The sequence below is a fragment of the Zingiber officinale genome, chromosome 2B, assembly GCF_018446385.1.
Source record: "Zingiber officinale cultivar Zhangliang chromosome 2B, Zo_v1.1, whole genome shotgun sequence".
NCBI classification, from domain to species: domain Eukaryota; kingdom Viridiplantae; phylum Streptophyta; class Magnoliopsida; order Zingiberales; family Zingiberaceae; genus Zingiber; species Zingiber officinale.
In genome coordinates, this window is record NC_055989.1 from 112,519,908 (window position 1) to 112,534,693 (window position 14,786).

General features: G+C 34.9%; 1 protein-coding gene across 2 annotated transcripts in view; it reads left to right on the top strand.

Annotated features, from left to right (window-relative positions):
* The window catches only part of LOC122046833 (15-cis-phytoene desaturase, chloroplastic/chromoplastic-like), a 37,174-nt gene that overhangs the window by 10,259 nt on the left and 12,129 nt on the right, over positions 1 to 14,786 (top strand). For both annotated transcript variants that reach the window (XM_042607735.1, XM_042607736.1), the window contains exon 6: positions 736 to 891. In XM_042607735.1, coding sequence (XP_042463669.1) covers positions 736 to 891 — 156 coding nt within the window. The remainder of the gene's footprint in view (positions 1 to 735; positions 892 to 14,786) is intronic.

Genomic DNA, 14,786 nt, shown 5'->3' on the forward strand with positions numbered 1-14,786 from the left:
AGCTGATATAGCTATGATTTTTTAGCTGTACTCATTATTTTGCAGATTTACATTTATGTTAACAACATATGTAAGCTTTTGTACTCAAATGGTTATTTGATCAAATTGACAAAAAAAAAAAAATGCTATTGAAACACATAAAGGTAGTCCCTCATCTTTACAGTAGGAACTACAATATATCAAGAGGCATTAGTTAAAGTTCCTTAACTAATACAGCCCGCTTACGATGAAAGTACTATGTACAACCAACTTAAGATGTAGATATAGTGCTTGCATCTTAAGTGGGTCTCCATGATGTTATGGTGTCCACATTGATAATTTGCTTAGTTACAAATCAGTCATTAAAGAAAGTCCAGATCTTGTTAAAGAAAGAATACAGTCCGTATCTTGTTAAAAGAAGTGTCTGAATTATATTTCTGATAACAGGATACTTAATCTGTGATCACATGAGTTAGTTCAAAATGGACACTCAATGACACCAAGGAAACTGCACATAAAACACACAAATGCTTCTGTTTTACTTCTGGAATTTGCCAGTATGGTATCTATAATTGCTGTTCATGGTTATGGAATTGCTGACATGATCTAGTTGTTTAGTGGATGCTTTTGTGTTTTGTTTATATTAACTGCTAAATCCAACTAGCTCAACTATTTAATTGTAGTTTTTTGCACCTTTAGCATAGAGAATAATGAATCCATTACTGCACCGCTAATTTCATCCTTGTTTTCTTGAAGTTGGAGCATATCCAAATATACAGAACCTGTTTGGGGAACTTGGGATCAATGATCGCTTGCAATGGAAGGAACACTCCATGATTTTTGCTATGCCAAACAATCCAGGAGAATTTAGCAGATTTGACTTTCCAGAGGTTCTTCCTGCGCCTCTCAATGGTATGTTTACTCTTTTGGTGTCTCATCATGAGACTCTGAATTGCAAAAGTATTCTCTAGGAAATTGCATCCCATTGTTAACAAATGCATGTTCAGTGTCATGGAGGCATGAACTTTGCAGTGTAGGGAACAACAAAAGGGAAACAAGATATACCATAATGAACATTTAGCACACCATAATCGTCATGATTATCAAACTAAGTTACTCCCAACTCTTTAGGGCAGGTTTTAGCATATTATGATGGGGTTGGTAATTGGGAAAGCTGATAATTAGATATTGCTGTATTTCAAACTTATATTGAGTCACATTGTCACGTCCTGCACAAACTAGACTTGCCGTTAAGCTAGCTTCAGTCACTACATGTAAACTACAATAGTGTCAGAGCAAAAATACAAATAACAACTAACTAAATGCATAACTTTGAAGAAACTCCACCACTATTATGTATAAATCTTAGCAAATAACCTTCCACCACTAGTATATGCATAAATCTCAGAAAAGTAACCTGGAGGCCAAATACTCCAGAATGTGAGTATAAAAATGCAAATTGGGCATACAAGAGAAGTGCATCTCATAACAAAATCTAATAGGAAATAGTCATGATCATCATTTTCTGAACTTAACCTCATTAATTTCTTGTCACAAATTTATCGTATTTTCTCTTTTATACTCTTACAAGAATCCTTGATTTAATTATTAAGGAATTCACATATATACATAAATGAACTACAATTTGCCTAGTAAAAGATGCATCGTATATCGAGATGAACAACCTGTAGGATTGGTGCGAGTCGATAGAAGGGGGTGGTGAATATCAATCCTTTCTTTTCTTTGTTTTGTCATACGTTCGATCTATCATATTAGTACTTGTAGCGAAAATATAATAAAAAACAAGAACGAAAAACTTACGAAATTTACTTGGTTCTCAACCCCAGGTCTGTACGTTCAAGGCCTAAGTACGGGAGGTACTCGTCCACTAGTGGTCTCCTTTCCGGAACTCTTCCGGAGGCGGAGAAGCATGTTTTACAATTTAGATTTACAAGCACAAAGAAGATATAAAATAGAGTATGACTTGTAAATAAAAACAAACACAATGTTGCGGCCGATCCAGAAGTCCTGAGCGTAGCGCACCCCTCCTGGAGCTTCCCTGGTCACACAACTTCACGTCATAGCTTTTCTTTTGAGTACACAAAGTATGAGTAGTAGATAATTGTTGTATATGAATGCTTTGGTCGAGGCTGCTTATAAAGACTTCTCTGGGTGCTTGGACCAACCCCGGGCGCTGGACTCGGCCTCATCCGATCCGATTGTGTCGATCATATCCTGGTCCGGGGCCGCCGGACGTGTCCGACACCCATAATCAATCATATCCTGGTCCAGGTTCTTGCAAGACAAGCATACAAATACAAACAAGCATCCTAGCCTAATCTTGTAAGTCTACTTGACCTACTAGGTTTACCTGTTGCTTGAAGTTCACTCCTCTAAGACTTTAACCACCTAGGGTTCACTATCCTAGGATTTTCCTTTGCCAAGCATTCGACCACCTTAACCTATTTGAACTTTTGCCTAATATCCGATTCTCAATAACCTGCTAGGTCTTTTCCTTGCTAGTCATTCTGTCACTCTTGACTTGACTAGACTTTTGCCTAACATCCGGTTCTCACTAACCTGCTAGGTATTTCCTTTGTTAGTCATCCGGTCATGCTTGACCTAACTAGACTTGCAATCTTAACTTGACTAGACTTTTCACTTCCAAATTTCAGGTCTTGTTTGGATAACCCCTGGTCAAATCTGGCTAGACATTGGTATATTGTCAAACATTGACACCTTGGAGGCTGATTGCACCAACAATCTCCTCCTTTTTGATGTTTAACAATACTTTTAAGTTAGGTTTGCATCTTAAGGGTCTTATGCCAAAACTGAGAGATTCTAAATATTTCTAACTTAAGGTTCACTCTCCCCTATTGACATATATCAAAACAATATTTACCTAAGACATCCTTACGTTTTGCACCAATAATAAGTTTTTGAAATAGTTTTCAAAAAATAATTTTCAAAAGATTTCAAGTTAAGTTTATGGAAATAATGTTTTTGAAAAACACATATTAAAGCACATTATCACAAAATGTTATTTTTTGAAAACATTTAGAATATTTTGAAGATAAGCCAATGTTTTCAAAAACTAATTTTTAATAAGATTTCCTTTAAGTACTTTTACGGATTTTTAAGAAATTTTTGCTAAGTACTTTGATGAAAAACAAGAATTTTTCAGGTATTTTTCCAATATTTTTCAAAGAATTTTCATAAATTTTTTTTCTAGACTTTCCAAAAGTTTTTAAAATTTTTGAAGGTGTAAAAACATAATATATTTTTTTTGAAATGTACTTTTGAAAAAACCTCATCCTTCTAACCACAAGGAACATCTACTTATGTGTCTTATGTATCTTCTGTGTTTTAGGGTTTTAGAATTTCAAGGTTGACTTAAGGATATTGACTCTAAGTATTGGTTAACAAACATGATTTTTCAAAGTATATAGTCTTTCAAAAAGTATTAATAAATACATCAAAACATTACTATATTGAATCACTATTTTAAAAATAATTTAGGAAAATATTTTTTAAGTTTTGAAAATCTTTTTGAAAATATTGTCAATTTTAATGATCGTTATCATCTCATCCACGTTTGGTAAGGGGTAATCAGCCTTGTAATATAATCAAGATTATATTACAATAATAATTACTTTGTTTGGTATAGATTTAAAGTTGTAATGTAATCTGGATTACAAAAGATAATAAAAATTTATAATTTGGATTACAAGGCCAATACCGTGTAATCCAATTACATTATAAACTCAATGTTTAATTAAAATTTAAATACCGAATATACCCTTAGTCTATTTCCCGTACCAACTGGTTGCCAACGTCATCGCCGTCGGTCGCCAACGTCGCCGCCATCGGTCGCTGTTGCCGGTCGCTGGTGGCCTCTGTCGCCGGCCGCCGGTGGCCTCTGTCGCCGGCCGCCGGTGGCCTCCGTCGCCGGCCCCCGGTGGCCTCCGTCGCCTGCCGCCGTCGGCCGCTGTGGCCGCCTCTGGCCTCCGGCCTCCATCGACCGCCGTTGGTGGCCACTGGTTGCCACCGTCGGCCGCCGCTGTCGCCGTCGGCCGCCACTGACCGCCGTTGGTGGCCACTGGTTGCCACCGTCGGCCGTCGCTGTCGCTGCTGCAGCCTGAGCTTTCTCGTGTCATCGGCCGTTGCCGATGGCAGAGGTCATAGGATATTTTTGTCATTTTATAATAATATGAATTATATTTCTTATAAAAAATAATGGACACCAAATAAAAGATTGTAATAAGTCTTGTAATAAAAAATTACATGCATAGTATACAACTCTTTCATTAAACATAGTAATATAGTATTAATTACATTACAAGCTTGATTGTGTTACCCCTAACCAAACACAATCTATGTGTTTCAGTACAATCAATCATGGTAATTTTATACGTCTTGTGAGATGATTTTCAATTTTATTTGATTTAAAATTTACATTTGAATTTGGAAGATTGTTTGACTTTATGATAGATTTAGGTTTAATCATCAATTAGTTAAGTGTATATTTTAAAAATTGACTTCTAGGTCATGGCGAGATATTAACCTTCTTGGGTATCAAAGCAATGACTACTTCCTTAGACAAAGTCTTTTTAAGAAATTACACATTTAACCTACTTCTTGAAAAATCCTGTTTTAACTAGTCTACGATGTGGCGAGGTAGCTTCAATTAATTTTACTTAGCTAAGCAAACTAAGTAGGGTACTTTTTACCCTACCTGACTACCCAAATTAAGCTTCTGTAATATACTATTATCTCGTCCAACCCTGGTATTATGTTGGGCAAGAATCAAACCATCTTTTCCCTATCTAACCATTCTAGATTAAGTAAAAATAAACTACTTGCTTGTATGACAAGACATTTATAAGCATAAATTAAGCATGAGCATGGTAAGTATTCATGTGTCGATGAAGTCAAACAATTATAAGTTAATTTCTAATAATATTAAATTCTCAATTTGATACATTTGTGTGAACCGTGAATGTGGCAACCCACTTTGACACATTTTTATTTTATTAGATTTATTGTTGAATTAGGGTATAATTTTATTAATTAGTTTCATAATTATAATGTACTCAGATTATAACTTGGTTTATAACTTTTAATTTCTTTATTTGGGTTTGATATTTTATTTTTTGAAATATTAATTTATTTTTCTAATTATGTATTTTTGAATTTCTAAAAGTTTTGGATTTAATTTTTGAATTTAAATTTGAGTAAATTTTTATTTCATAATTAAATGAAACTTGATGATAATTAGTCTTAACATTTAATTTCAGGGTTTTTAGTTTAGTTTTAACTTATTAAGATTTGTAGATTTTTTTCTTGAATTTTGGTATTTAATTTTGAATTTTTTAATTTATTTTTCAGTTTTTAGAATTAATCATTGTTTCATAATTAAAGGGACTTTATTATAATGAATTTTAAAATTTAATTTCAAATTTGTATACATTTAAATTTGAATTTTTATTATTAAAATTTGTATATTTATTTTCTGAATGTTTAAGATTTAATTTTGAAAATTTCAGATGTTCTTTGGAATGTTTAAGATTTGGATTACAATTTTTCTCATTTAAAATTTGATCTTTTGAATTTGTTTTGTTCAGATAATTATTGTTTAAATTTTTAAAATTACTTTAAAGATGAGAATTTACTTTGTTAAAATTTGAAGTTTTATTTTATGAATTTTTAAGATTTAATTTTAGATTTTCAGCATTTAAATTTTTTAGATTAAAATTGATCCAATTATTTTTAAAATTATTTTAAATAAATAATTTATTATTTAATTTTGAATTATTTAAATGTTTAAGATTTGAATTTGAATGTTTAGATTTATCTTGATTATTATTTAAATTAATTTTCTCTTGGTTAGTTTTTGATTTAGAATTATCTTCATTTGATTTATTAATTAAATTTGTAATAATTACATTTGATTTATCCAAATTAAATTTGGATTAAGGAATTTTTTTACCAACATTATAATCATGTAGTTATTTTCATGATTAATTTTATTATTAATTATTTCTGAATATTTAAGATGTATATTTGAATTTATCTTAATATTTAAATTTCAATTTAATATTTTTAATTAATTTCAATTTATTTGTATTAATTGATTTTTTTCAACTTAATATTTTTATTAATTAAATGATTATTTAATTTCGAATTTTTAATTATATTTAATTTTTCCAAATCTATATTTTTAATTAATTTTAATTTATTAGAATTAATTAAATCTTTCAAATTAATGTTATAATGCAAATCTAAATTATTATAAGAAAAAATTAGTTTATTGTGCAAGATACTTGGGCCATTTTTGTAATTAAACATACTAATCTTTTTTGCAACCCTTAATTTCCGGGGACTATTATTTCGTCTTCTTTTCTAGGCAGTTGTTCTTGTAATGTCTAAATCTCTGGCACTTGAAGCACGTGATGTGCTCTCGGTTCTTTCGAATCTTATGAATATGACACTTATTTGTTGTAGTGCCCTCTCTTTGCAGTTAAACAAATAATATAGAATTTGAAATACATATTTAAATTATACCTTTGCTCCCTCTTAATTTGTGGTCTCCTTGCTCCCTTCGGGGTTAGTCCAATCAAGAGCCCTCAGGTCTTGATATCAATTGTAGAACCAGTGAGAGCCGAAAGGGGGGGGGGGGGGGGGGTGAATATCGATCCTTTCTTTTCTTCATTTCATTGTTCGTTTGATCTATCATATTAGCATTGGAATATAATAAAGACTCGCGGGATTTACCTGGTTCTTAACCCCAGGATCAATATGTCCAAAGCCTAAATATGGAAGGTGCCTGTCCACTAGTGGTCTCCTTTCCAAAACTCTTCTGATGGCGGAGAAATATGTCTTACGGTTTTGATTTACAAGCACAAAGAAGATATAAAATAAAGCATGACTTGTAAATAAAAACAAACATAATGTTGCGGTCAATCCGGAAGTCTTGAGCGCAACACACTACTCTTAAAGCTTCATCGGTCGCAGAGCTTTGCATCATAGCTTTTCTTTCGAGCACATAAAGTATGAGTAGTAGAGGATTGTTGTATATGAGTGCGTTGATCGAGTTTGCTTATAAAGACTTCTCCGGGCACCTGGACCAGCCTGGGCGCTTGAACTTGGCCTTATTACGTCGCAGCTTATCCGACTCGCCTGCTATCACCCCCAGACTTAAACCTTTACTTGTCCTTAAGCAAAAACTTGCAATATAGACTTAGGTGGCTAAATAGTGCATCGTAGTCTTTAGCGAATCAATCTAATCTTATCAAATGATTTCATTAGTGAGCAAGATACAAAAGTTGTCCGTGTACGACCTAAGGATTAGTTCTCTGTGCTCAGTGCAATAGTGACCTAAATTTTTTCAAGTGTCAAGCTCTAAGCCTAGTTAAGTCGTTATCTAATCGTGTTCCTTATGCTTCTGGCAATAGACACTCACCTGTCACACGTATGATTCTTCCCTCTCATACTACACAAGATCTCAAAGGATTACTCGGAATTAAGAGAAACATAACATTTATTTCCCTAGTAATCTAACTCGGTCTCAAAGGGATAAATTGTTAGTTTCCACTCACGATAACTGTTTTATATCCCCTATTCAAATGATTATTTTTTTTGGTGCTTTAAAAGTGTAGCACTAATACAAATGCAAGTATATAAATGAAAATGTAGGGATTTTGATTTTTCCAAGTGAGTCGCCATGATCCGAGATCATCTAGTAACCAAAATGTAATTGAAAGGTCACCTTAGAAACGCAAGTACTAGTCTAGTTCTTAAATCATGATTATTATCTATCATCAACACTAGGCAAAGTGTGGGGAGATCATAAAACAAGGCAACACTCAAACTCTTATAGTAGAAATATTGCTCACTTCATGCTATTATTGATAGAAAAAGATAGATCACTAGACATACTAACACCATAAGCCAATAATAAATCATATGAAATCTAAAACAAACGGGCATTAAGGAATTAACAATTATGACACGATGTATGATACAACTAGGAAAAATTTTATTAGGTAAAAAGAAATATGAAAAAACTAAACTAAACCCAATACATCTCCAGACTTGAAGTTAAGAAAGATCTTGGGTTGCCTCCTCAGAAGCGTTTGTTTTAGGTCATTAGCTCGAGTCCTTATTAGGCTCATTTAAATCATGATCTTGCCGGAGTAAGATATCTTCGAATTTTCTTTCTAATGGCCCATAATGTGGAGGGAGCTTTCATCGTGAGGAATCACTCTTTCCTTCTTCTCCTCCTTGAAGATTCCTTTGGAGGTTGGAGAAGGTGCAATTGAAGTATCCAGGCCAAGAGTGCAATTGTTACAGTTGATGTTGAGGCTTGTTCAGAAGAAATAGAGGCATAGGCAAAAGTGTGAGTGTTCAAGTTTGGTCCAGTTATCCCCCACTTCTCACTTGGAGGGCTGCACACTAATATTATCATCTGCCTCATCTATAATCCCATCATCAATCAAGCATGAATTATCAGGAGTTCCGATAAGAACAATGACAAGATTAGTTGAACATGCATTAATAGTCCTATCAATATCTGGAGAATCATCGCTTATATAATCACCATGTAAAACTGTAGAATCATGTACACAATAGCCATCAAAACTTTACATTCCATCCCCTCTAACACATGATTTGACTGTATCTCCAAATAATGACTTGATGCATCAAGCTGTAGGGATCAAAGAAACAAGATCCCATGTTGCACTATGAGCTCTTTCAATTCTTGAAATGTGGTCTTCGTCTGACTGGGACAATTGATGTGGTTCGTCTAATAGTGAATCATCTTGAAATTCTGATGGACTTTGATTTGCTTGACAAAATTGCTTAACACTTTGTATGCAGTTATAATCAAAATTTTGATCTATCCAATCTTGATGGTAGTGTTGAGGTGGGTCAAAGATATGTTGCTATGGTTGTAATTGCTCATTTTGCTCAAAAGTGTCCTGAGGTTGAAAATTCTAAATTTGATGATCCCTTTAGTCATAGCTTGAAGTACTAGGAATTGAATCATACATGTCTTGATATTCAGGTTGAAATAAATTTTGAAGTTCCGTAGGAGAGCTAACAGCTTTTTGGAAGAAGTAACACAAAGCAGCTGAATGAGATGAGCTACCGCAAACCTTACAGATGTCATTAGTTTGTTCAGTGGGAGGACTAGCATCTTTTCAAAAGAGGTGGCATATGGTAGTTGGGTGGATTAGACTACCACAACCTCTGTAGATGTTCAAAATTTACTCAATATCCAAATTATAAGTTGCATTGAAGCCTCTAGGTTGCCAAGAATATGTATCCGCCTAAAGAAAAATTTCTGGTTTCACCTTAAACAATAGCAATAGAATCAACAAATACATGAAATAATCATAATATAGCACATGGATATAAGAGATATGAAATAATTAAGGCACCCAACCACTTTTTGTATTGATTAAAAAAAGAAAAAATTAAAAACAAAAAGAAAAATGTCTAGAATAGCTTATATGCTAATCAACTAATGTTAATAAAAAATAGTCTTCGGCAACGACACCAAAAACTTGATGTGTAATTGCAAGTGCACGGTTTTGTCGTCAAATAATAAACAAATATAGATTCAGGGAATGTTGATTAAACACTAGTTAATTTCGCACGGAGAATTATCTAGACAATCGAAAGGTGGTTCACGAACGCTTGAGAGAGTGAGAGAAGAGAGAGAAGGAAAGAAAGAGTAAAGAGAGAGAGGGAGCGTAAGTGAGTGAAGGTGAATGTTGTTTTGGGGGTGATTCTAGGATTTCAATTTCATTGTGATGTTAGTTAATGTCTCTATGAATTGTTCATCTACATGACTCATGCTTACACTCATGTAGGGATCCTAACTAAAGTTCGACACAACCCTACGCAGGTCACACCGTAGAGTTAACACCAGTTCTAACGTATTAAGCGAATAAGTAACTCTAGAAAGTTCGGTTAAAGGGATACCCTTGGGCCCCCGGTTATATAGTCGCTAGAGTTATCTAATGTACTTCCTAACGATAGATTAATGATATTAAGTAGAAGAGGTAACCTAAAAAGTCTGGTTAAAGGGATACCCTTAGGCTTTTGGTCACACAATCCCTAGATTAGACAAGACGCTTCCTAACATTAATTTGGAGAAAAACTCCTAAAATTCTAATTAGCCTCTCTGGCAAAGTATTGGTCCCTGTATCAAGGCCTCCAGAAAGCGGGGTAATATTGATGCCCTTTGTCACTAAGGGCATCCTTTGTCACTAAGGATCCCCCAGTTATCCAGTCTAGTCAACCTTAACATAGAGGCAAATCCCTCACATCTACATGTATTCACCACATACACATTTCGTCAAACATGTACAAGGCACAATACAAATAGAATAAGTCATGAACACTTCATTGAATAAGGAAATAAGCAAATACATAGTTCATGCATCAACAACACATCATAATTACTCCATACATCCTAAGAATTTGAGATCTACTCCATAGCAAAGGATTTACAAATCAAAGATACAAAATAAAACATTCTTACAACCCAAAATGGAAGATAGAGGAGAAGAGATGCTTTACGTTGCGTTGTCAATGTCGTCGAAGTGCTTCCTTGCTCCGGAGGAGAACGGATTGGCGAAGATGAAGCCTCTAGGGTTTTCCCTAGAGGTAAAACCCTTCCCCAAGGAAGGAATGAGGGTGGAGCCCCAAGTCAAAGATAGGTAAAAAAGGTGAGAAGTTCCCCTTTTATAGCAGGGGCACACCCCCTGCCCTTCGTGCACACGGCCGTGCCATATGGCACGACCTGAGCGTGCAGTCAGTGAGAATGCGGCATGACCGTGCCTTAGGGGCACGACTGAGCTGTGTTCTTCTCTGGAATGGGGAGGCATGGCCGTGCCTCTTAGCACGGCCCGACCGTGCTCCCTGCTGGAAACTAGGCATGATCGTGCCTCTTAGCACGGCCCTGTCGTGTTGCTCTCGGGTCGGGAATAGGGGCACAATTGTGCTGGGTTGGCATGACCCTACCGTCGCTGTCTTCGTTGGGGGGGGGGGGGGGGGGGCAACGACTGTGCCCCCAGGGCAAGGCCTGCCCGTGTGCAACTCTGTGGGGGAGGCACACTACCGTGCCAGGGGGCACGACTCTGGTTGTTGATCTTCCGAAGTTGCTTCAGTGCGCCTTTCAACTCCATTTTCGCTCCAATTTGCATCCTATCAATAAAAATAAAAACAAGCAAAGAGCAGATCTCTGAATAAAAAGAGTGGAAGTATGACATAGTAATGGAATAGAGTGCAAATAACATAGATTATACTCATGAAATACGAGTAAATATGCGTCAAACAATGTCTAAAAACATATATAATCTAAGCACATCAGTCTCCTTTTCGAAACTCTTCTGAAGGCAGAGAAATGCGTCTTACGGTTTTGATTTACAAGCACAAAGAAGATATAAAATAAAGTATAACTTGTAAATAAAAACAAACACAATGTTGTGGTTAATTCAGTAACCTTAAGCACAACGCACCCCTCCTAGAGCTTCCCCTATCGCAGAGTTTTGCGTCATAGCTTTTCTTTCGAGCACACCAAGTATGAGTAGTAGAGAATTGTTGTATATGAATGCGTTGGTCAAGTCTGCTTATAAGGACTTCTCCGGGCACTTGGACCAGCCTGGGCGATTGGACTCGACCTTATTACGTCGCAGCTTATCCGACTCGATCATATCCTAGTCCGGGCAATCATTCGGACCTTTCCAGTCATTCAGACCTGTCCGGGGCTCCAGGCGTTGGATCTGTTCAAGGCACCCGAGCAGTCCAGGTTATAATCAATCTAGTTTGTGTCTGTTTACTCCCTAGTTTTGCTTACAATTCCAGGTTTATGCAAGCCAAGTATACAAATACAAACAAACATCCTAGCCTAATCCTTTAAGTCTACCTGATCTACTAGGCTTACTTTTTGCTTGGAGTTCACTCCTTCAAGACTTTAACCACCTAGGGTTCACTCCCTCAGGATTTCCCTTTGCCAAGCTTCCAGTCACCTTGACTTGTTTGGACTTTTGCTTAACATCTGATCCTTAATAACATGCTAGGTCTTCCATTGCTAGTCATCCAATCATCGTTGACCTGATTAAACTTTTGCCTAACATCCAGTTCTCACTAACTTGCTAGGTCTTTCCTTTTCTAGTCATCCGGTCATGCTTGACCTGACTAGATTTGCCCTTGCTAGCCATCTGGTCAACCTTGATGTGACTAGACTTCACTTCCAAACATCAGGTTTTGTTTGGATAACCCTTGGTCAAATCTGACCAGACATTGGTATAAACTCTGAGGTTGATTGCACCAACAACCCACAATTCATTCAAAACGAAGTGCATCATAAATATATGAATATATAGGGTGAGCGATTTGCAATCCACCCTATCAAGATATATTGTATATACCTAAGGTGAATGACCTTTAATCCACCCAATATAAATACAACAACAACAATATATGGATCGTTCTACGCCATTGGGTTCTATCCCTCAATAAATACAACTCCGACTTTCTCTCTAATGCACTTATTTCTTATTCTATCCATCCTCGTATGTCTATATATCCACCTTAACATCCTCATCTCTACAACGCTATCTTCTGCTCATATACTTGAGTCATATCCCAACAGTAGTGTCATATAACATAGCAGGTCTAACCGCCATTTTGTAGAACTTTCTTTTAAGTTTTAGAGGTACTTTTTGATCACATAAAACATTCGACGTCCTCCATTTCAACCATTCTGCTTATATTCTATGTAAGACATCTCTCTTAATCCTTTCATCGTTTTACAAAAATGATCTTAAATACTTAAAGCTCTTAGTTCCAAACAACTTGTCATCTCCTATCTTAATAATTGTTTCATTACATCTAATATTGATAAACTTAAATTTCATATATTTTAATCCATCCAATACAAATGTATCATATATAAGGATGAATGACCCACAGTCGATCTAGAGATGCATCTCATAAATGATAGGTTGCACAATTACATGGGAAGTTGAAAGAGATCCTCAACCTCCTCAGCAACCTCGGAGAACTGAGACATGCTCAAATCTACACTCAATGCATTTCTAAGAACTCAAGAATGAGTTTCGATAGTAGACTCCTATTATATTGCAAAAAATCTAGGGGTAAGTAGTTTAGAAGAATTTTTTTTGAACTATGGAATTACACGAATCTAGTTGTGCAGGTATGAAAGAAATAGAAAACGACGAACTACAACATAACTCTAAAAGCAAAGAAGAGCGAGTCGGAATTAGACACATTTTTGGACGGAGATGAAGAAGCTTATCTGGTAAGGATGATGAAGAAATTTTTTTAATCTAACAAGTTTGATAAGAAACGGGCTTCAAGATTGTTAATAAGAAAGCAGAAAAGGAAGGTAAGGTGCTTCAATTGTGATGAGGAAGATCAAATTAAGGACAATTGCCCAAAACTCAAGAAAAAAGAAAAGGGCAAGGACAAGAAGCCTACACTTCAAATACAAAAATCTAAAAGTAGCATGGGACAACTCCTCAGAAGATTTGGAGTTAGAACAAATAGCGGGGCTTGCAATGATGGTGACTCATCAGGATGAAAGGTACAACTCATCCGAAGAAAGCAATAGTGTAGGGGGAGCCTAACCAACGAATCCGAAATGGTAAGTGAGGTACGTAATCTACCCTCTGATCAACTTTAAGATGCAATAAAAATGCTTCCTAGTTCATTATGCGAACTAAGGACTAAGCATATAGGATTGAAAATGGTAAAAATTGAATTAGAAAAAAGATTAGAAAATTCATGCTCTAAGAAAGAATTTGAAAAAGTTAAGGATGAAAATGCAAAATTGAAGGAACATAGAAATTTGCATTAGAAAATTTTCCATTGGTTCAAATAATCTAACTATCATGTTAAAGAACTAAAGAATAAAATTTAGCTAACAAGAAATAGGGTATGGAGGACTAAAATGTAATTTTAGATACCCTAGAGGCCAAATCAGAAAAAACCCAAAATGCTTTATTCCACAAATTTGACAAATCAAGTAGGCATGAATTTATTTTGGGCGCTTAAATCTATTTTGACCATTTATAAAAATTCAAAAATAGTCAACCATAGAAAGAATTTTCTTTAACAAATGGTTGACTCGATATGCATGTATGAAATTAAATGTTTTATTTTCTTAATATTCTCTTCAAAATTTATGCAAAATATTTTTATGTAAAGGTACAACATGTTTTCTAGTAGTAGGTAAAATTTCATGATTTCTGGATGCTTAGAAATTTTGCTAAAAATATTTTTAGAAAAGATTGTATTTTAAAATTAGAAAATTAAAGAAAAAGAATTTTCATTAAAAATTAATTTTATGTGATAGAAAATAATGAATTTTACACTTGATAAATATTTCAGATTTTTTTTTAATTCCGACATGTTTGTCTTATTATTCTTGAACCCCAATTTTTTTGGTTTTGTCAAAAGGGGGAGCAATGGAAATTAAGAATAAATGGAGGGAGAGTTATAATTATTTGCAATGTTAAAATTATTTGCAATTGTTCTTATGTTATTGTGATTTACCCTAATTTAAACTTAATTTGACAAACATCAAAAAGGGGGAGAAGGTTAGAACCCCTAGTTGTGTTTTGATGTATTATCAAATAAGTTCAAACAAGGTCTTGTTGTATTTTGATTTGTATGTTGTATTTTGATTTGTATGTTTAAGTGTGCATGGACTTGGTAGGACATACAGATACCCGATGGCTAAGAAGCATCGGAGACTACAAAAGACGTAG